General features: G+C 41.5%; 1 protein-coding gene across 5 annotated transcripts in view; it reads right to left on the bottom strand.

Moving 5' to 3' along the window:
• Nha1 (Na[+]/H[+] hydrogen antiporter 1) overlaps positions 1-24,720 on the bottom strand; it is a 91,210-nt gene that overhangs the window by 44,114 nt on the left and 22,376 nt on the right. Inside the window, exons 1-3 of one of the 5 annotated variants that reach the window (XM_069118801.1) lie at positions 17,789-17,946; positions 15,416-15,784; positions 12,074-12,466 (exon numbers count right to left, since the gene is read on the bottom strand). In XM_069118801.1, the coding sequence (XP_068974902.1) occupies positions 12,074-12,466; positions 15,416-15,744 (722 nt within the window). In that variant the 5' untranslated portion in view covers positions 15,745-15,784; positions 17,789-17,946. Of the gene's footprint in view, positions 1-12,073; positions 12,467-15,415; positions 15,832-17,788; positions 17,947-24,720 lie in introns of those variants that run through there. The other 4 variants (XM_069118800.1, XM_069118802.1, XM_069118803.1 and 1 more) reach the window with 4 other exon arrangements.

Below are 24,720 nucleotides of genomic sequence, written 5' to 3'. Positions count from 1 at the left end.
TTCGACGTTCTATCGTTGACAGCGAGTCGTTTGTTCGCATTTTGAGGAATTCGCTCAATGAAAGAATATCGTCGACGCGTTTCTTTCTTTGTTGTTGCTTCTCGATCTACGTATCGCACAGTTGTAATTGCGTAAAATGTACGAACAAGAAGGATAACGTTCGTAATTTATGCTGATTAATAATCGGTTGAAAGTTGTTGAAAATATCGATTTCTACGACAGATTTCCACGAATAGGAGTAAATAATCGACGACAGGTTCTCTTACGCGTGAGAATAAGTCGAAAATGTAGAATAAAATTTGTCGAAAAGAAAATTTGTCACACGCGTATACTGGTATCGTTATTGTTCGAAAGTCGAGTTTTTGACGAAACGTCGTTGAATTAGAAACGTTGGAATTGATGGAGGAAGAGGCATCTTCGTCTGGACGACGATATTGTCAACGAATCGGTGAAAACGAATTCGTTTCCTTCCAGTTTGGAGGCAAAGATACGGCGACTAGGGAAAATCGAAGCATTTGGGCCTCCTCTTTTACCATAATAAACCCTCCGACCGGGATGTTTACGCCGGACAGAGAATGATAGGTAACGCGGGTAAAGCCGACCAAACACATAAGCGATTCACCGGCACGCTCGCTTAGATAGACCAAGCCGCGTTCTATACCTATGCAATGTGCAAACATCCATCGGCCGATCTGGCAAAGCGGTCGGAACCATAGTCGAACGATTATCGACTCGAGCGATCGACTTTGTTGCGACGACTGTGAAAGTATGCATAGAGTTGGATTCTTCGATGAGAACGCGAAAGCCTCTGTGTCGCCAACTAATCAACTGGATCGCTTTGTCGATGTTTCGTTTCGGCAGCACAGAATTTCAAAGGGTGTATCGCGAAGGATACGACGCGAATAATCGACGTTGTAACGATTCTGTCGCGTTATGCTCGAACGATGAGTATTTCCATGGGTCTCGATCTATAAGCGTATATCTCGATCATAAGTTTTGTCTTCCATATAGAGTTTCGGACGAACTTTTCAGGCGAACGAAATTTTGGATAACGCAACCATTGTACCGTGTTTGTACGATTGGAATGTAACGAACAAATTGCCAACTTACCAACTTGCCAACAAAAGCTGAAACTTAGATTTCTTTAATTCTTCTAAATAAAGTATCTACGTTCTATGCATCGATACCTATCCAAGTGGACAAACTTTTTTGTCGTAGCGATCGTCTAGTACGTCTTTACACGTAAAATTAAGTTAATATCTATCGAATCGATACGAAACGGATAGATTGGTGTTTTTTTTTTTTTTTTTCTTTTCTTGTTAAACAACTGTATATACTGGTCGAATTTGACAGATTCATCCAAATCAATCCTAGCGTCGTTGTCGATTCGAAGTTGAACGCTTGTCGATGTTTAGACGTCTACCGACGATTAAACGTCAAATACAGGCCGATGTTTGCACCAATTTGCAAGACACGCGGTTAAACGCTCGTATATAATCTATTAAGCGATATAATTGCAAGGGAGAATTCTACAAAACAGCACTGTACAATTTTCTAGAATAAATTCCAGGAAACTCGTGCTAATAATAATAAGAAGCTAATCTTTCGTTTAAACTCGTGTAACTTATCCGTAATTTATCGTATTTGCGAAAAAATGTAGTCCATCTAAATCGATTTGAAGGCATTTACCTTTTATTCGGTATCGCTATCGGTGTTCCCTTTCGATATTAGTCGAACACGAGAAACAAACATGGTCCGTAACTTCGTTATATATAAATAATTGTACGTTCTCCAGAACATTGGCGGAACGATTGCGAAGTAATTTCTCTGATTTCGATTATTCTTCGTAAATTATTCTTATCGATTCTATTAATCGGCTGTCTTCCTAGATACGTTAAAGATGCTATTTTAGGAATAAAAAGTGAGAGAAAGAAACGACGCGACGGGAGCAATCGCGTTAAAAAATTGAAGATCAATTTTACAACTATCGAAGGAAAAAGAAGGGAAAGAAATATCGTAAATCACGAGGCTACAAGCCGCACGACACGGTGTAAATGTTTCAGTGACACGTGGCTGGTCGGCGGAGGAATAAAATCGCGAGAAGCCAAACCGGAAGCCGTAGGTTGACGGCTCTATGTCTTCGTCGGCCGCGACATCTTGTCGTCGCAGACCACGTTCCTGTAAAAAGTCCACGAGATAGAAGGAAGCGGATGGGTGTCTCCCGGGTGCGCTCCCGAAGGAATTTTATAGACTGCTGCCGGATGTCGCGTTCTATCCGCTCTGCTACCTACCAGTAACCTCTATGCGTCACGGATCTCGCAAACTCCTTACGCGAGAACGAATTCCGTCCAACGGTCGCCGAATAACCAAATACGATTAACATCGGTTTTCAAATTTACACCTATTTCAAAAATATGAAAGATATTTTTTCATCGAAGAAATAGATTTCAAGCAACGATTTATCAACGATTCAGATATTTAATAGAAAGTGCTAGAATAGAAATTTTCAAGCGCTTCTATACTTTCTTGTCTTTCGATTCAAATATTTGAGTATAATTCTAATTTTACGATTAATTAATCTGTATACCACGATTACACATTCTACCAATGTCCTTATTCTTGTATTTCCTATTTCCTATTCCCTTATTCCACGCGAAGCGATAAAGTATTAATAATCGGGTCGCGCTAGAGATGTCTTGTGCTCGAAGCAACACGAACGAAAGCAGGTCGTGAGATATGCGATATCTCGTGCAAATCGTCAGCAAAGGGTCGTTCGATCATCGAATATCTCGGCTGTAACGCTGCGTAGGAAAAAATCGTTCTACGATAATGGTTCGTCCAAGAACGTGGAAAAACTAATTGTAGCTACCAATACGCACACGCGTACATAGTGTTCGCGATAGTATCCGCCGCATGTTATATCCAAAACGTACAATTTTCTATCTCGAAGTAGGAGAATTTCATGCAAGATGGCTCGCTTGAAGGACGAGTTAGTGTATTATTTGCTCGTAACCTGTTCGCGAAAAGATGTATCGTTTAAAAAAAAAGTGACGTTTTATCGTCTCAAAGCAATCTGACGGCGATATTTTAAATTCACGTCCTATCTTTCCGGGGTGTTTCATACGGAAATTCCCGGTGGGTCTCCAGCGTCCTGACAGTTTTCCGAGGATGTGCACGACACGGCTTCCCTTTCGAGCCAACCTGTGTGTTTCATGTACCATACAGAGAAATACATCGAAACTCTCAGTTTTTAGAAAATTTCGATTAAAATTGCGAATCGTGCAGCGCCGTACTATTTCGATAAAGTTTAAAATCAATAAACGTACTTTGCATTAGATCGTCGATAAAATATACGGAGAGATATCGTTTTCTAGTCGAGAATGCCAACTCTCGCGAGGCTTCCAGAAGTCCGATCGCATTCTTCGTTCCGATCGTTTTCATCGTATTTTGTAATTCTATCGTTTCTAATTTCCACATTTTCCTGCTACACGTATTTTTCGTATCAACGAAATTGCAGAATGTCGCGAGGTTTGTGCGTTAACGCGAATTGAAAATTATACATATACAGGTATGTACTTTATTGTCGCTCTAATGGAAATTGTTACGACGAATTTGACGTACAGCGAGAAAGTGACGTTTGAAAGTCGTGTTTCGCCTTAAAAAATGTAGATAAAAGTCCCGTTGTAAATAAAAGTTGGCCGCCACATCGAAGATGCAGCAATTTTCTGTACGACGATGCAAACGAGTCTACGCCTATGCCTCTGTTAAATATCTTTTCTAATTCGCGCTCGCGAATTCTTCGATACTCGCGTAGGGATTAAGAGCGGAAAGACCTGCGCGATTGAAACGGAAGGAAAAGGGAAAGCACGACGGCGCGGCGCGGCGCGGTGCGGCGCGACGCCCGGCGAGAATTTCCTCGTAACTCCTGGCAAGAGGACGCGACGCCGTGTCGTTCGCTGAGATTGCAGCTCGTGAAAACGTCTCGGTCCGCGCTGTTTGCGTTGTCTATGCCTTGGATAATGTGTTCCGGTCTGGCCTGTTATTAATTTCGGTATGAATCGTATCACGTGCTTGGCTTATACGTTTGCTTCGTTTTACTTTGCCGTTACGACGTTTCACTGTATGGCGGGACTTTTGTTTTCGATCAAACTACTGAAAATGCGATCAGCCGTGATTTATGACCAGATATAAATCTAAGACCGCCTGATCGTTAATTATATCGCTAAATAACAAAGCTGGATCGGAATAACATCGAAGGCGATATCGCTTTCTCGCGATTATGCAACGTCTCGATAGTTTAATTCAAAGTAAGAAGAACATGGTCGTTTCTCCTCGCGTTATTTCGTTCTTTAGATAAGAGATTATTTAACCTGTACACTTTTATTACGTGTTTCGAACTCGATAAGAAATTAAGAATACAAAGTTTTAACTTTCTTTACAAGAAAATGTATGGAATGTCGAAAGCAAATCGGAAGAAATTGCTTCCGATACTACACTGAATAGTCTGTATTTTTTTTTTTAGGAAACGTAGCGTCAAAGCAAACGACCGTTATAAAGCTACATATTATATTGTCACTTGTGGCATAGGTGTAGCCTGACCGTTATCGTAAATGTCCACCGTAAACGGTGAGAACAAGGTCCGCCGATTATTTATAGTCTGCGGTATATTTTATTTCTCGCTTTTAACAATCGTTCGCATATTAGGTATCCCTTACTCGTGTCGTGAGCTTCTAAGCTTGTAAATAACGAAAGGAAATAACGTAAGAAAATAATGATTGCTACCATTAAGGTCAACATTGTTACCGTGACGAAAAGAACGAAAACGCGTAGCTAATGTTAGCGAAACGAAGGCCCGTAACTTTACCGTGATCGTAAACTCGTAAGAATTTTGTCTTTTTATTTATCCTTTTATAGCTTCTTTTAGACCTACTTTGCTCGAAATTTATATTCGCTCGTCGAGCTGTTACATTTCCTATCTTTCATTCAGTTACGTTTTTGCTACCTTCCGGCTGAAATTTATCGAGATCGGAAGCGATTATTTTCTATTCTTCGACTATCGTACGTCCGCTTGAAATATATGCACTCGCCAATATCGAATCGGACAAATATCGTTGGAAAATATTTCAAATCACTCAAGAAAAATGTATATGTAACCACTGTCTTTTCGTATTCTTCGGAATTAAACGAACGAACGAATCGAACGACAAGCGTGAACTAGACGAAAGTCAGGCGCGGCGGACACATCGCTATCTTTCGAAGAAGAAAAGAAGAAAAGAAGAAGATCGTTTACCGCTTAACACGCTCCATTACATCGTTACATCTGTTATACGTATGTGTTACACGTTGAAGCTTAAAAATACCGAATCTTTAAACGCTTAAAAATTATTCTTTTTACGAATACCCTCGATCGTTCGAATTTCCATCGTTGATCGTCCTGTTGCAGCGATATTACTGGACAACAGGGCCCATTTCGATTTTTCCACTCTGATGGACCACGCCCACCGCTATTATCGGCACTCGCGGATTCTTGTTGCGTTCCGAAATGCTGGTAAGTTTCGGGAAAGGGGCTTGAGAATCACGGCTCGAATATCGATGCGAATATCATCGCGATGCAATCGGATATACGCAGCTAGGTTGCGGTATGCACGTACACAGAAACGCGTAATGCAACGCGTTTCCATATCCAAGCTCTGCCACACGGTGATACAGCAATGGGAAGCGATGTACGAATATCACCCATGCGTCAAACGTATAAATCCTCGCCGCTCTCGTTTTTGACGGTTAATATTTTACGAATTGTAAAACCTAGAACAGCCTCGTCGTATACGTACTTGAAAACGTCCGTCATTTGCGCTCTTTTGTCTCTTTCCGTGCGTATCTTTTTCGTCAAACGTCCAATAGCGTTACCGATCAAGCATTCGTCGAACATACGCTAGGTTTTCCTACGGAAGACCGATTAGCGCACAAACTCGTCTAGTAAGGTCCACGTGCAGCCGATTGCTAAAGTTACAACCGGTTTCACTTACGACGCGTAACATCTGCTATTTACATTTAAATTACGTATTTTTTCTTCTTTCCTCCTTGATTATATATCGTCGCTCGTTAAAAAATGTTTCTATATCTATTGCTTCTTCATTTTCCCCCGTTTCCGCGTTCCTTTTTCTCATTCCCGTTTTTGCCGTGGCCACGATATTTCCATTGAAATCCTAATCTCCTACTGTCGGTAGACATTGTTAGACAATGACTTTCTGCCGCTGAATTTGTCAATCACATGTTCTACGATATCTCGATTATGTCGCGGTATATGCGTGCGATTAGACAGAGTACAGCTGTACACACGCACATACACGCGTACAAATATAATTCAATATGCGTAAACGATGATTTATGATTCATGATTTATGATTACGAGTATGAAATTAGACAGAAAGATATAGAGATCGTGTTTTGCGACGTACTGTGTTTCAGAAGACTCGGTTGATCAAATGTGTACGATATCGGCAACTTCGACGAATAATTATATCGAGGTATTTGCAAAAATAAGTTGTTCGTAGTCTGGTTACGCTGCGTGCGGATCGCTGTTGGCGATCAGTGCGGATACTTTAGCGAGTAGCGAACGCTATTCGTTCGAGAGGCGGCATATGAAAGGGTTGGCCAGCGTACGAGCAATAAGTTTATAACCGTTTAGAAGCTGTTTGCGAGTTGTTGGAGAACCGCGGCGTGGACACGACGCTGTTCCGCTGTTTCTGCCGGCGAGCAGCTCGCGAATAGTTCTAGTCGGTCTGGACAAAGCGTTACGTATCTTGCAATTAGTTAAAATGTGCGTTCAATGTGACGATGCAAAACGTTCGTGGTTTTGTTGTTACGTGAGACGAATGGCGAATGATAAGCACCGATTACTAACGCCGATTACAGGCTATCCTATCGCGTGCGAAAAATAGCGAAAGTTCGTTCTCTTTTATTCGTCTCGCAGACCTTTCGCTCGTGAGAAAAATGTTAAAAAGTAACGCTCGTAAACGTTCCGTATATACGGCGTAAACGATGAAAATTCGAACAACGACGAACGTGTCTTAACGTTGATTCGGGATGTCGTTGTACGTATTTCTTTCATCGATGAAACGGGCAACGACGTAGCGTGCTACTCGTTTCGTGCGAATTTCGCAACATTCGGTTCACGTAATACGTATCGTAGAACGCGTGTGTGCGTGTCAGACAAGATATCCTACGTTATTAGACGAGCCTTTAATGACGCCACGCTTCCACGCGCTGTTATTATATCGTCGGACCGAGCTAGCCGACATTCTGGTCAGTGATGTATCGTTGCGAAACCGGAATGGGGGATACGTAGTTGACGCGAATTATCGTCGCGTTGGACGTTCGGTGGAAAATTTTTCACCGTAGTGGATAATCGAGGTATTTGTAGAACCGTTTGTATTACACCGTTAACCGTGTAATAATCGCTCGAGTTCAAGGAATGGATGTTCTTGGAGTCGGATCTCTTTCCAGGATAATTCCGCGGCATATTCGATCGATAGCGAAACATTGCCGCGCACGGCGGCATAAAACGAACAAGCATAGGAGATAGCGGCAGAAATTTTTGGTTAGATGCAGATATTTGTAAATCTGACGGATCTTTAGCGTTTCCAATGGATGCGTGAAACGGTTTCGCTACTCGATGCTTTTAGTAGAAACAACAAGGACAACGATTTCAAGGATATATTTGCCAAGCCAAAGTAAGAGAAAAATGAAAAATATATAAATTGCGTCGGAGATTTCGTTTATTAGTCGTTGATATTTCAAAACGAATCGGAATATTTCCGATTATCACTGATTTATATTATTTCAGATTTTCCCTGTGCAAACAAATATACTTGCAACTTAAGCGATGTAGGACACGGTAATTGTCGGACTTAAAGAAGCATGTCCGGCAGTTTAGCTCGTACAAATTGTAGACAAAAAGACTATGACATTCGCTTTCATAAATGGTGCGGAACTTTGTATATACGCGTATACACGCGTGTACTCGCGCATACTCGCGTATACCTGCCTATGATATACTCGTTACGTAGGACCGAGGCCAGTAAGTATTTTACGCGATTTAAGAAACTGTTTCATCCAGCGATTCTATTCGTGCATTCAACGCTAGCGAACACGAACGTACACGATCGACGATAAAGGATATAAAGTGGATTCGAACGATAGCCTTGCGTCGAGCCTAATTTTCTTTGAACATCCATCACTCGAAAATTAAAGTATACGTAGAACAGTATATGTTCGTAAGACGTTATTTTCGTTTGTAGACATTTATCGACGCGCATTCCGATCGAATCGGCCTGTGCGAGTACCTGATCCCCTAACCCCGACTCTGGTTACTCTATGTCGTTCGGCGAAATAGCACGCGCTTCGCATATCGTTGGTAAAGGAATGATAAAAAGTAGAGAGAAAACGAAGGATTTCGGAAAAGTAAATTTTAATTTAAACCACACCGTTAACCGTTTATGATCAATTTTGTTCGATCGCATCAACTATAGGTTAAATTCATAATGAAACTATAGATCAAGTAACGTAATCTGTCATTTTCTCCACATAAAGCAACTGTTTTCTTGATGTAAAAAAATGTTAGTTTAAAAGCGAAGAAAACGACAAACGTTCCGAAAGCCACAAATTTGAAGTATCTCGGCAGATTTTAGGATTTACGAGAGTATCGAGGATGCTGGCGAATCGCGACAAAAAAGTATTTGTCCGATAAACGGCTGGATTAAAAGCGATTTCAATTGGGAATACACCTTGAATCCCCTGTGAACTCCTTCGGAGACCGTGATTACTATGCCGCGCGTGACATTGTCGCGTATGACCGCAACCAATCGTCATTGGTTGGCCTCGACGTTAAAAAGGGGCCACCTTATGATCGCGATGAGTCGATGGTTGCTTCGTCGAGTCTCCTGTCTTTTCGCTCTCTATGCGACACACGCGCGAGTGAAAATAACGATCGGTCGCGCAATCGTCAATGAAAATATCGTAATCTGATCGTTCTACGTCGATCTATCGAGGACAGGATATATCATCGCGAAATCTCACGAGTTAAAGTTACCTGTCTATCCTTTTACGAGAGTTTGTTAAATTTTGTTACGCGCCCTAAACTTCCGTATAAACATTACGACGAAAGGAAATTACAAACTTAACTATCCACTTGCAACTTTTCACCTACAAATCTCATCTTTTGCTTGCTGTGCGTCATAAGCAAATTGATAGTTTATAGTTGTTAAAGCACTTTAGTGGCTCATTTATTAGTTACAGTAGCGAGAGTATAAGGAGACGCGAATATCGTCGATTATTTAAGTGAAATTGTTTTTTATTTACACAGAGCGGCCGATTTCAATGGACAAATGCGAATTACTGGTAAACTATCCGCTGTATAAAAAAAAAAAATAAAATAAAATAAAAAAAGGTTCAGAGAGGAATCGAACGATTATTTAACTGGAATCGTATAGCTTTTTATACAGTAACCGATTCGTCATAACGTTCTCTATAAAAAATTGTCAACCTATTCGCTTCGAAAGTTTAGTTCGAATTAGTTTAGCAGATATTTTCACGCTTATTTTGTAAAATTTCCAAGGAAAAAGGAAGAAGTAGAACGAAAAAGAAAATAAAATGTAACAATTTTTCTTTGCAGGAAAACTGTGATTTAAAACTTGAATATCGCTCTCGGATGATCGATCTATCGTCACTCTCGCACGAAATAGCTGACGAACTGAAAATCTCCCTGTTATATCTTATCGCGAAATGTTGCGCGCTGGCCAGAATTTCATCCAGTTTCCTTCGTGTTTTTCGCTCGTCCCTCGTGTCTCGTGTCTCGTGTCTCGTCTCTCGTCTATCGATCCGTTCGATCGTACGATCGTACGATTCGACGGCCTTTCTATGTAATTCCATATTGCCCTTTGTAAAACGCACTCGTTAACTCGATCGGAACAAACTCCTCTCGTTCCCTCTCGTTGCCAGTCTAAATAGCAATAAAAATCAACGGAGGAAGAGAAACTCGGAAGTTTCAGACAATACTGTCAGATGTTGTCGCGTCAAGTGCCACAGTGTTCGAAATACCGTGAATCGGATAAAGAGTGGGCCAAAATTGAAAGCACTTTTCGCCCGCTCTCCGCGATTTTCGAACTGAATTTTGCGTCGAACGATACCTCATGATATTAATGAAATTAATGATAATGATAAAGATACAGTTCCACATCTATTGCCATTTTTTTTTTCGCTATTAGGTGAAACACGACAAAATCCGCAATCACTTACTTGCCAAACCAATAGCTGTATGGATATATAAAATATCGTACAATGTAATACGATTGATCGTTCCTTATGACAGTTTCATCGTTGAATCGCTGTCGACAAATACGATATTTCCTGCTTCGAGATACGATGTAACCTATTGTTAATAGAGTTGCTTACTGTGTACGCTTTGGACGCGAGTCGGCAGATTGCTTTACTCCAATGCCGATTCGGATGCGACTGGCGAATCGAAAGCCACGAGATTTAAAAGAAAAACTTTTATAACGCGCATAGCCGACCAATTTAGAAAACAAACAAAGCAAATATGTAATTTTGTCTTGTACTTTTGAAAGAGTTGAAACTTTTCCTTACTCCTTAACGGTAGAAAATAAATTTCGAATTGCCATACATTTAACGTTCTAATCCTGTTTACACTCCTTTCGGTATATCTTTTAAATCTCTCGGTTTCTTTATTTTCCAGGGTAAAACGATCGAAAGCTGCCGGCCGCGTACGTTTATACAGACATAAGCACATTCGTCAGCCCGATATAATACATTTCCGACACGGCAGTCGTGCTAATAATCGATTCCGGAGAGGCACACACGAGCAGAAGGAACAAATATTATCACATGATGCGGTGGAATAAATTTCAATTACGAAATGATGAAGTTCCATTTACAAATTCAGCCAAAGAAGTAATGTGTGCGTAACAGCACATGATTTTAATCACGTGCTCAGTTAAGTCTAACTGTAGTCACGCGCAACAGCGTAATAATTAACCCCTTAGCTCAGTTGGGTCAACGATGTCGTTCAACCAAGTACAAACATTCCGTCTCGGTGGCTCACACTTGTAAATTGCAACGTTTCATGGCACGCATCGATTCTCTTATCGTCCATTATCCCTGCGTTATCGCAGTGCCGCGTCACAGATCGCGTCAAATCTTTTGTATTGGATTTTCACCGATATCTCCGGATAGAAAAATTTTATTTATTTTTCAGCTTTTATTTTCATTTCATAAAAAATTCGCTCGCGTACGTTAATTGCGGATAAATAGAATGTTGTTCGTTGTCTAAATGTTCCATATTTCGCTGTTTTTTTTTTTCTTTTTCTTTTTTCTTTTACGTTCAACATACTCTATCCGTTCTCTATCTTTCTACAGTTAGCGTAAAATAGCGGAGTAGATGGTGTAAAATAGGGTAGAAAACGAAGACGTTTTCTCTCAATCTTTTCTCGGACTTGTAATCGCTATTTGTATACGTGTATCTGACATATACGTACATAAGAACGTAGGTAGGTTGCAAACAGCCTGACCTAAGAGAATTGCGGTTTAAGAACTTTCTTCAAGTATCGTAAATGCGACGAACGCGGACAATCAGGGTTATTTTGTATACGATCTGGAAATTTTATCAAAAAAAATGCATAATGGTAAATCAACGATTTGAAATAATTTCAAAGGCAACGTATCTTATCGAATTACATGTTTATATAATTTGTCTTTTTGTCGCCTAAATTTAGAAAGTTCTCGAAAGAACTGGAGATACGCGATTAAGATATTATGGTATATATCCGTTATTTCGATGGAAACGCGAAAAGCGATTCGGTATGAAAGCCCTAAACCCTAAGGCGATCGTAATCGATGGATTGCGCGTGTTTATGCAAATTCGTACTTTTACGTTCGTTTAAATTTCCGTAAATGCGCGATCATCCGTACGGTCTAATGATCGCTGTTTCCAGTAACTTTTCGGAAAACGTTTGAAACTAAGAAAGAAGATAAAAGCAAGAAGCGAAGAAAGACTCACCGCAAATTGGAGACAACGGTGACGTAGTTGCCTTCGATGGAGACCAGGCCGATATTCTGCAGTATAATACCGGTGATCAACATGCCGATTAGAGCAGGAAGGGTGGTCAAGGAGAATAGCCATCCGCCAAAATGCGCCGCTAAGCAAAGGGTGGCGAGGCCGAAAAGCTGACCACCGGGGGCGGCGTCATCTTTTAGCATCGTATACACGATGCCCCAGAGCAGCAACCCTAACAGGAACAGGCACAATAGCCGAGCGAATTTTCGGTAGCTTGGACAAAACGGTTGCGGACAGGCTTTCCTCCAACCCGTCGGCTCCCACGATGGCGTATCGTCGCGACCGTGGCATCGCGCGCAAAACAGGTACAACCATGATCTGAAAGAAGCATCAAGCCTGAACAAAGTCAAAGTAAATAGAATTGTTTCTTTGTGCTTTTGGTTATGTTTGCTTATGACCGAGAATTGCGAGAAATTCTCTTCCTCTTTGCCTTCTTATTCGTTTGTTTTAAGATAGCGCAGGAAAGTACCTCGATAGAAAGAAAACGACCATGTGTGATGGTCAGCGTTCTCGTATGGTCGCGATACGTTAGACGTCTACTCCGACTTTCTTACTCCCTTATCCTTTATCCTTTATATGTCACGATATATATCATACACGATACCACCCTCGATACCACTACGATATAACCCTCGTGTTAATCGATTCGTCGTCGCCGTTTCTACGAACCGTGTCCCTTACCTCGATTACCTATCTGCCGCCCTCTGCACCGATTAAAATAACGTCAGCCTTTACGATAATTTTATTCGAACGTAAGTTTTATTTAAAGTAGCGCTGCTGCCCATTAAAGAGCGTGGAAACGATTTTGACTGAAATCGCAGATATCGATGCCTGTACGACTATACAATGACATATTTACGTATTTATCGAAAGTTTCATTTCAGCAAAATCTCGTAATTGTATTTTCGCGATAAGAGCGAAAATTGAAAGAAAGCAGGGGACGAACGGATCTCGGTATTTCGTACCGATTTATAAGTTGGAAGTAAAACGCGCCATCGGAAGAGACGGAAGAAGAAGCAAGGGAAGAAAGCGAAATAAGGCCAATGTAGGAGAAGTTTCAGAGCGTCAACGTCGATGTTGATATTTTACCGTAAGATTCGCTATTTTAAAATACCACCATCTGCAAGTCACGCCTTTTTAAAGAATCATCTGTGCACCTGTTTGATGGAAATTGCATTCACTTTTAGGATTTTAATCCGTTCGAGAATTGGAATTTCGTTATAAAGCCATAAATATTTGTACGTGCGTTTTGAAGTTTTATCACCGAACGATCGATTTCTGAAGTAAACGAACAAATTTGCTTCGCAGTTGATTTCAAGAACGTTAACTCTCTCTCTCTCTCTCTGTTGCAAGATACGGTCGCTTGCGAAGTTATACGCGATGAATCCGGCTATTCGCCGATCCAATCTAATTCTTCGTGTCAACTTTGACTCTGTCTCTGACTCGGACTCTGACTCTGACTCTGACTCTCCTAAAAAAGCTCGTCGAGAATTCAGAAAGCGTCGACAGTAGCGTATACCTTGTAGAGTGCAGGCGAACAGACGATGTAGGAAACTTGGCGTAGAGCTTCGTTCAATCTCATTAGACTTTATGATCTTTATGATCTTATCAAGGCGATTGGAAATGACACGCTTTGTAACCGACCGTTACATCACGAACTACGCTTCCTCGATCCGTTACAATTCCCCCGATTAGGATTGCCTGCTACGAATAGTTTTCATTCGTTGTCTCCGTATCCGTATCGCTTGCACGCGGATCTCGCTCGGTGCGATGGTGCGAACGACGTACAGGTACGCGCGTTAAACGCGCGCGATAGACGGTGCGTTGGCATTTTCAAGTTCCCAACTCTGTTTTTATTTTCTTCGACTTACTTATAACCGACCAGTACCAGTTAATATCGTCTGATATATAAATATTACGCGATATCGTGTGATCGATGATCTTTTTTGTATCGGTATTGAAAAATTACGTACGTTTTTTGCCGTAACTACGAAATTACGTCATCGACTTTAGTACAATACGTTACAACGTTAAGAAACGAGTACGGTGTTAAGTACGGCGGTTAAGGAATCGACAGGTTAAACAGTTGCGCGAAGAGCGTTTAAAGCTTGGATGCAAGGCTCGAGGTGCCATGAAAGGGACGATATTTTTTATCCTCCATTTACCGTTACACGCGCGTAAGAGCGTTCAGGTATTACGTTCGTTGAAATTATCGTTGTATTAAAACTAGAAGATGTTTTGTGCGATATTTGGCAAGAAAAATTTAGTAACAAAAAAACAAAAAAAAAAAAAAAAGAAAAACGTTCCAAGTTTGTTTTCTTCGGGAAAACGTCTTTCGTTTAAACATATTTTTCCCATGATAGATTTATGCGGATACGTCTTCCTTTTATCGGTCTCTCGAACTGATTTCGCGATATGAAAAATGAAAGAAATACTTGTATTTATCATAAATATTTTTTCTAATCTTATTAAGAAAGATAGCACTGTACGACGCTGTCTTATTATCAACGTGAAATACCGGTCAGTGCTTATTTTAATAAAATGTCATTAAAAGTCTTATATAACTCGAGCCTTGGAAAGCATGGATTAAAATATCACGCTACCGCGAACTTTGCTTTTAAAAGCTGAACGCGATCTATTTTTTCTAGATTCCCGCGTACTCTGTATGTACGCTATCGCTATATCTATCGCATCGGGTTGTCGTTTTTAAGAAAATGTTTTAGAAAAATCAGCATCGATCGTACCTGTGTGTATCAAGGATCGAGATACTTGCGAGATTCGTTATGCTATCGGCGTTTCATATAACAATAAAATACCGATTTTACCAAATACGATCGATCGACGTTTATTAATAAGCTTGCGATGAAACTTGATTTCGTTTGATTTGAGGAATTTCGATACATTTCACAAGATAAGGGAAACCGGTGTACGCGATTCTTTCGCACGAATAATATTTACGAACGATCGAACGATCTATAACGCTTGGGTTCAAACTGTCCGACGATTCAACGTGGTCTAATCGAACGCGAAGATTGTTACGATCCAAGATCGACATTGAGAGGACACGCGTTTGCCCAAACAGACCAAGCTACGACATTGTCGGCATTGTCGAAGCTGCGTGAAAATGAACTTTTCCAAAATTATTAGGGAAAATATCGAAAGAAAAATGAACGGAACGAAGGAATATCGGACGAGGAACTGCTCGAAGTTTAACGCTTTAGAGCGGCTAACGATGGCGAATCGGCGCAGATTTGATTCTGATAGAATGATTCCGAAGATTCTTACCGTTCCAACTCCTCCGAGTACTCGAGCTTGTCCCTAATGGAGCTGGTCAAGCTATGCGCCGACTTCTTCCTGTTTCCATTGATCCTGCCGTTCTCGAGATCGAACTTGTGCTGCGGAATATTCTCCGCGCTACCATAGTTACTACTTCCATGTTGCAGTATCGATTTGCCGCGACCCTGATCGGAATTATACTCGGAGCTGGCGCTTATGCGCCGATGATGATCAAAATTGGGATTATCCATGCCGAGGATCTGATCGCTAATGGAGACGCGTCGCTTGGCTAACTCCTCGGTCGACCTGTTCGTTCTGTTACTCGTGTCGATCTCCATATCGTATCTCGGTGCCTTCGAGAACTAACCAGAACGTGCCCTTTAAGAAACCAACTTCTATATATATATATATATATATATAAAGCTATTCGATACGTGGAGTCGTGTCGTTATCGATTCACGATGTTTCACTCGATCGATTTCGAACAATCTCGATCAACGGAGATTTAAATCGTATGCAGACGAATCGAACGACAGTCGGTTGTATCGGCTGTCATCGGCTGTCATCGGCCGAATGATCGACTCGCAGTTGACAAGCTTTCTCGATAGGATGGACACCGGCTATGCGAGCTTCTCGATGTTTCGCAGAACAGAGGCGAAAAGGTCTAGTTTGGCCGTAGGAATCCAACTGACTTTCACGTTTCTCGTTGGAACACAGGGATATTCTTGACACACGAAGTCTTGGATTCGACAGGAGCAACGCGAATCCATGTACCCAACGTAGAGTTCGAGGTAGATTCGTGGAAAAAGGGTTTAAGAAAGTTTCTAAAAATCCTTGCTGTTTGGCCGAACGCGACCGAAATTGTTCGACAGGCTTGAGTCGCCGAGTGCAGTATGGATCACGAGCAAGGAGAAACGAACGAAACGCACCGTATCGTGTTACAGCGAACGTTAGGTAAGACAGTTGTGTCGATTCGATTCGCGATCGAGAAGGGAACAAAGTTTGCCAAGTCGAGGAAAAAATCGACGGACGATCGTCGGAGGATCGTGCAGAAGAAGCGGCTTTCCTCGATCGACTGCCGATGGAGACGAGAGCGGTCGACGATCACAGCTCGACGATCACAGCTCGACGATCACAGCTCGACGTTCCCCTGTCGACCGTTGACAGTGTACGGAGTCGCGTGACGATGACTCCGAGAAAGTCCAAACACGATGATCCCCGATCGTTGATTAACGATCACGCGCCTGATAGGGGAGCCAGCAGATCGTTAACAGAGTCGCGTGACGCTTTGTTTTTCCAGGGAGACTCGCTAACACCTCGCGCCGATATCTCGACGACCGCTTGTCGTCTTCGACACCTTGACCCGCTTTTACCGTCACGATCCTCTCCGCCGACGCTCTACAACGCCAGAGAGCTTCCTTCGTTCGCCTCGTTAGACCGACGTTCGAGGTTCGCGATGCCGGTTCTAACTCGCTTCCCCTTCGTACCTATTTCCTCTGTTCTTTCCTCGTCGATCGCTTTGCCTCTTGCTCCACCGTGTCCAGCAGCTACACTTTCCAACTATCCAACTATTATCTTTCAACTTTGCCGATAATTCTCTCGCTCGTTACCAAAGATCGTCGACACGATAGAACGCACGACATACCGAATACATGCGATAAAAGGTAAAGCTCGAACGAAGAGGACTCGTCTTGTTCATTTCGTATCACCGCACAGATTCTTCCGTTTCGACGAAACTTTTAACACTTTTCGAACACGCGTTTCGATCAGTCTCGTCTGCAAAGAATAGAATACTCTAATTAGCCTCGTTGATACTAGAATCGTGGCAGCTTGGCTGAAAATCTACGTCGATCGTCGCACGAAACGCGAAGCGTGGAAACGAATATGTACTGTGAAACGAGCACGGTTAACTAGCGACTAAACGCCGCAAAGTGTGCACCGCTACGCTATGTTTATACGAATGGTGGGGCTGGTAAAAAGTGCTGGAACACGGCTAAGGAGGGACAACGTTACGGCTGACGGAATAATTGTTACCGCGTTGCACAGGATGGGCACAGCTGGACACCTCATTGACAGTCTATTCGAGCCTAACCCAGCCGACCTGTCGTGCCCCTGATCACAACCGATGCCTCGACGCGACGCGACGCGACGCCACGCCACGCCACGCCACGCCACACCACGCCACGCCACGCCACGTCACTCCACACCACACCACACCACTTCACTCCACTCCACTCCACGCCACTCCACTTTACTCCACGCTACGCTATGCCACGCCACGCCGTGCCACTCGTTGATTTAGCAAGATCGGCGAGAATCGCGAAGGAACGGAGGAACGAACGGCCTCGGAATACGAGAGCAGACCGGCGATTATAAATTTACCGAGCTTCTGGAGCTGCTCCGTCGGAAGCTTCGTAAAATTGTTCATTGTCAGAGTCACTGGGCTTTGCGATAGTTTGGCGTTTTACGCTCTTCCTTGTACAAGGGCGAAGACAAAGGAACGGACTGTCTTAAATGTCCCTTTTAACCGCTAAGCACCGACGTTGTAACGCTTTAACGTCAATTCATTGACGTACGTATTTTTTTTTTTTTTTTTTTTACAAATATCATTCTCGCTTACTTCTCGTTAAACGTCGTTACGATGCGATACGAATTATTTATTTAAATATACGAATATTTTCATTTTAGTCGCGCTATATAATATCCGCGGATCTGTTTTCTTCTTCGAAGGTTTAAGGGTGTCGAGCGTTTAACACTTCGAACAGCTAGGAACATATTTCAAACGGAACACGGTTATCCAGACGAGTCCTGTTAGAAGATCTTCTACGCCATTTTTCCTATTACATGTTCTTTTTTTTTTTTCCCTTTCAACGACAAACCTTCCAATTGTTGTAATTTCTCGTTCTTGTTTTTTCTTTTTTTTTTTTTTATTAGATATTAATTGTAACGCAATCCGGTGTTATCAGATAGTTTATAACTAGACGATGGAATACTTTCTCAAGCGTAAAGCGTCCCCTCCCCGATACGTTATCGCTTGTTCGACAGTTTACTACCAAAAGGAAAGATTTTCCTGTGTAAGAAAAAGAAAAGAAAGAAAAAGAAAAAGAAGAAAAAGAAAAATACCGTTGCAAATATCATGTTGCCGCAATTCGAATCTAAAACTATGTTATATATATATCAATGAAATTTGTTCTTTTTTTATTCGTTCGATTTACAATCGATTTATAAAATTATTTTTCATTTAAGCGTGCCGCTTTCGTTTCGTTGATTCAAGAATAAGCGATTTCGTTGTTATCGACGAGCTGTAAATTATTTCGTTATTTAACTATCGAACAAGATAATTCCTTATTTCATTTTTTATTTAAATAAATCGAGTTATAAATATAGACTTGCTCAGGGTGATTCATATACGGTGCACACTTCATACACACGTTAATCGCGTTGAATACACGGTAGAATTTTTTATATACGCAACGAACTTTTCAAACGATTCGAAATTCCTCTGGATGAAAGAATCGTTGTTACGTCGAGTTTATCGTTCACTTATCTTCGATATACACGTCTTATTCGTTTATTCGAAAATTCGTCTTTCGAGAGAACAAGTCGTTTGCGCATTGGTAGAGCAGCGTGAGTTCGCTAGTGCCGTTACAGTGGTATTCGTAATATGAAAATTGTTTCCTGTAGCAGCTTTCGGAGGTAAGTTAGTGCTTGCTTTTCGTTAAAATGTATCGCCATAAGGTTTTCGCTAGTCGATCGTATAGAAATTTTGTAACGGCCAAGCGTCGGAGACGCAAAAACTGTTTTCTTCGTCGACGAAAGTGGCGCTCGAAACGTAATAACCGAGAGAAAACTGTGTAATTAAGCGTTCTATCTTAAGACGATTAAAAGCACGATCGTTATGCAAATGAGCCGGCAATTCCAAATCGATACGAACTGTATAAATCGATTGAAATTTCACAGTTTCCTGACCGTGGTAGGCACGCGCCTTTTCAAGGACTTCAGCACCAAATACCACACGAATATCGTTTCACACTCACGATATGTATGTATATTGCGAAACGCGTCGTTTCGACAACGGTTCGATCTACTCTGTACGTGCCACTACTCACTCGTTCGCATACTAAAACTTTGCGTCGAACAAAAGTTCGAATTCGTCGTTGACGATACAGTTGCGTCGTTACTTCTATATTTGTTTACATGTCGGTCGGTTCTGATTCAGGAACACAGCTGCCTAAAGCCAGATACCCAAGTACTCGATGTAACAGTCGGTTCGAACCAATTTAAGGTATATCATTTTAATTTCCACTTATTTGATCGATAAACGAAACGCATAGAACGGAAATTCAAATGTTAACCTATTTACACCGTTATTGACAACGTACTGGCCAACCACGACACCGATCCAGATATTTTGTCTCGATCGTTGATTCGAACGAGAATCATTCGACAGACGCGTAATATCGTTGCTATTGGTCCCGTCGTTTGTCTTTCGTTGATGGAAAAGAAAAGCAGGAAGAGAGAAAGTTATAGAAACTTATGGAATCGTAACGGTTTGTAAAATCGAATCTCTAAGAAGAAACGACTCGACGATGAGAATTAGCATGCGCAAACGTAAATGCGAAATCGTAATGAGCCGACTCGATGAACCGTGACTCGACTCTCGACCCTTTGTCTCCTCTGGCAATAAACGGCAAGATCGTTTGTAACTCGACCGAACTGGAAGAAAGCTCGAACCGCGTTTCGCTCTAGTCCGCTTCGATCGTATCGATGATCAGCAACTCGATTTCTATCGGTATCGTAATGAGCCAACGATAACCTAGGTCTCTCCAGAGGCAAGTATCTCCCACGTCGTTCTGATTAATTGCGTTGATTACGGGGAATAATTATTGAGCAGCGGAATGTTACGCGTGCTGTCGCGCGTGGATTAGTCACGATGCCTGATTCGCTCGTCACGTCGTCGTGTACTTCCTACTCACCGATCGTTCGATCAACGCTTTGACGGCCACGCTGAAATCACACGTTTCGCTCAGGAACGCCACACACTGTGTTTTAACACGGTGCACCGTTGGCTGCACCAACGACCACCGTGGCGTCATAGGAGAAACCGTGGCCGTAAAAGCGTTAAATCCGGCAAAATCGACGCATATATTATTTCGGTCCGATCCTTTGCTCGTTCATTCGTCCATTTCGTCTTAATTTTTTATTCCTTTATTTCTTATACGTTATTCGGATTTATCGTAATGTCTCCTTTCCCATCCATCCGATTCAAAAAAGAAATTTGTTCGTTCGTTATTTTTATATCATTTTTCGATCATTATTATCTTATATCGGTATTCGCAACTGTTATTTCCGTTTTATTTTAACAAGAAATTTATCTTACCATTGACTTTGTTTTATCATTCGACGAGTGACAGGAGGCGGAGTAATACCTCGAACAAATTTCAATAAAATTTATCGAACAGACGACTCTGTTTCTCCGTTTTGTTTGACATTTTTTAAATAATTAACGACGACGATTAAATGACTAATGGATTTTCTAGATAATCTATGAAACAATTTCGATCTCGATTATCCGGGATTAGCGCATACAAGGGTACAAAATTCCATCGGAAGAAGCATCGGTGTCGGTTTCTGATTTTTAATCCGTCGATTTGATCGTTGCATGTTCTATATAACGTTAGAAAAACGATGATTACAGCGAAGAAGACTCTTTTTGTAGCTTGTACACCGTTCAAAGTTATCCGTTATTTATTAATTTTAGACTAAATATATGTACGTATAATCCGACTAGGAATATAATGTACAGAAAAAGTCGCAAACCTTCTTTCGACCGATTCGTCGATCGTATGAAAATGAGCGTTACCATATCCTCTCCGTATGTTTTCCCTGTCCTTGGCTTCTCTTATCTTTCTCCGCATCTCTTATCCCCATCACGCGATGAACCATTTTGGATATGTTCAGCGACCGAGTTACTCGTATGTACGTACATATGTATATTTATATCGGTTGAAAATAAACGATTATCTATCATAGTATGTAAAATCGGTAATGTATTTTCTCTTATCTTCCTTTGGAATTCCTATCAACCATAGAACACGTTACGATATAAAGAAATTCCATAGTCTTTGAGTTTTAGCCCAAAGTGTATCGATTCTCTCCCTCTCCCTTTCCTCATTCCTCATTCCTCATTCCTCATTCGTTCGTAAGTTTCAGTCTCAAAAACCGAATACTACTGGAAACAGTCTCGAAAAGGAGACTGTTTCCGATCTTCGACTTGGATTTGTTCGTTTGTTCGGCAGCGAGCAGCACCGAGCAATTGGAACGATCGTACGATGCGCCGATCGGTGAGTGGTTCGTAAAGGTTAATTCGGTTGCTTCGAATAACGCAAATCGGAAGTACGGAGGCGTCGCGTGTTTGGCCGTGGTTGATCATCTTGCTAAACGCGCCCGTTTCGCCAGTGCGATTCTAACGCGACTAAAGCGGCTATCGTTGCCTAAATTCCGTGTCTAATTGGTCGCTAGCAGGTGGCACCTAGTCGACAGACCAGGCCGTAGACCGGGCACAAAAGATGGAAGCGTCGAAAACGACGATGTTCGTGTTGGCAAACGGTCGCGACCGATCTAATCCGGTGACGCGATTCATCTTCCCGCCGAACTGGAACGCGATGCGTGTTCACGGCTCGATCGCACGATATTACGGTCAGCGTTGAAAATTAATTGCTCGTCTTTTACGCATTTACTAGGTCCTTTACTTTTTCTATTTTCTCTTTTTTCTTCTTTTCTTTTCTTTCTTCTTTCTTGATTACGTTTCTAACGTCGCATCGAGCTTTCGAGTCACTGTTGTATATGTAACACGATATACGTCTCTTATCCGATGGTAATCACGTTACGCATAGAATCGTCTTGATACGGAAGGTTCAAGTATGACGTATACCAACTTCTGCACGATAGGATCACGTCGATCGAACAAAGAGTTGAGATTCGGAGCAGTAAATGTACCTACTTACTTGGCGTAGTGGATTAGAGGCGTGAAGAGCGTTCTAAAACAGTGGTTCTCAAACTTTTTTCAGTCACAGCGGACTTTAGAATATGTAGAGCGTAAAATTTACAACAACAGATACAACTGTTGAAAGCAACTAGTTTTATCGCGGGGCGTGATCTTTGGGAATCGCTGGTTTAGAGTATTTACGATTACGCGATCGAAGGATGCAATACGATTCGGGATTTCACGGATTAACGATCACGAGCTTTATTGCTTCGTTAAACCCAAGCTATCATAGCGGAACAATTTTTCGATGACCGCGTTAAATTGGCTGGTTCCATTTTTCTTTTGATCCTATAGTTACCGATATCGACGTTACAGCCGAATAAAATGAGCGAAATGCGGCTCAGACGGTACAGGAGCTCGTTGTAATATGCGTTTCGTCGTTGTCACGTTAGGCAGCGGATACATATCTTTTCTACGCTGTTAAATAGGTAGGCAGCTGCTACAACTATAGATATGCGGCGAAATAAACTTCTTAAATATTCGCAAGTGGCAGAATTGTCGTATTATCCGAAATATCGTCTCTCTCTCTTTCTTTCTTTTTTCAACTTTATCACTCTGTTCGATTCGCACGAATTTTATACGTATAACTGACGAAATAACCGTTGACAAAAAGACCGAACCAACGATTTCATCGAGTCGAATGAAATATTTTGCGTCATAAATCAACGGCTATAATAATATAATATAAATAAATGTACAATTTACAAACTAAATATACAAACTATCGTTGGAACGATAAAATTAATGGTAACGCGTAATATGTAATTAATTCTTTGTTTTCGAGGAATTTCTGATCTCAAAGCGTCAATTTCATTCGTTCGGTAAATTCTATACAGTAAGTTTGAAAACATACTGCATCGAACACTGGATATGGATCGATATAAAAACGCGATAAGTCGAATCATATGACCGCAATAATCATTTCTTTATCGGTTCGAAAAGTTCCTCCGGAGGTACGTCTTAATACGATTGAAATCTCAATTACACGTTTTGCATCGAATCGATAGCTGTCAATGTGCAAACATAGTGAAGTGCTATCGATATCGGGGAATTGAACAAATCTATGACTCTGTAGAAAGTGTTTTGGAAAAAAAATCTGATATATTCGTAGATTACTAATAACAGTAGCGAAAGCTTAAGAGACACTCGTGCGACTGCTCGTCGTTTTTCTTTCGTTTTTCCACGACGGTGTAAAAGAGATCCGAGTGATTTCTCAATTCGACAACGAAACTCGAAACAGAGATACCTATACATCTTAATCTTTCTTCGCGCATCGAACGAAGTTTCGTCGATTTTTCCTTTTTCATATGGTTTGTTATTCTCAAAATGAGAGACGCTTCTGCGCATGTAGCGACATCGATAGATCCTTAAAAAATACTAAAGATGTTTCCTATAACCGGTTCGAGAACCGAAACGACAATTTTGCCAATTTTCCCGAAACCATGCTTTCTCGTTTTTCCACTCCTTTCCACGATCCATATTTCCCGACCGAGACAAACGCATCCCACTTTCAAACGCATATTTCTCCATCGCTGTCGGACGGAACGAACGTATTTCATCGGGCAACGAGTGCACGCGTCGCGAATCGTCGTTCTCCTAATCATGATTTCGCATACCCGCGCGATTGCAGCTCGCGGAAGTCTCGAATTTTCATTCTTCATTAGCCATGAACACATGCGATCGCTGACGCGTATCATCCGCCGATCGAACATTTTACATGCATCCTGACGTGGATATTCGAATTTTCTGCACGAGGTTAAGCAGCGATTTTTAATTAATCAACGACTACTTGGCACACGTGTAATTGGATGATAATTGGCAATACTACACAGCGTAGAGGAGGTGATCGTTTCACGCGGTTAAGACGATCTGCTTCTTCGTTTGCAACATTTTTACCGGTTATTATATACTCGAGAAAGCTGTCAGTCGTGTATGTGCACGTACGAAACACGTACTTTGTTCTACGCTATCTACGATATAGTTTTTTTTTTTTTTTTTTTTCTACAAGGAATCGCCTTCCCATTTTCGGCTTTACCATGTACAGTTGAGAAGTTCATCTTAGAATGGATTATAAATTTACTCGCTGACTCGAGTATTTTTCCTCCTTTATGGCGATGCATACAGAAAATTTTACCACAGGCACACACGCGCCATTATCTTTTATTCGTTTATTCGTTATTTATCATTTTTATTTTTATTCGTATCCGAGTGTATGATCCGTATTATTTCAACATTCGTCGTTAACTGTTAACCGTATAGATAGAAG

This window comes from Bombus flavifrons, chromosome 8 (genome assembly GCF_040668555.2).
Source record: "Bombus flavifrons isolate JBK064 chromosome 8, iyBomFlav1_principal, whole genome shotgun sequence".
Taxonomy (NCBI): domain Eukaryota; kingdom Metazoa; phylum Arthropoda; class Insecta; order Hymenoptera; family Apidae; genus Bombus; species Bombus flavifrons.
This window is presented reverse-complemented; position numbering and strand designations above follow the sequence as displayed.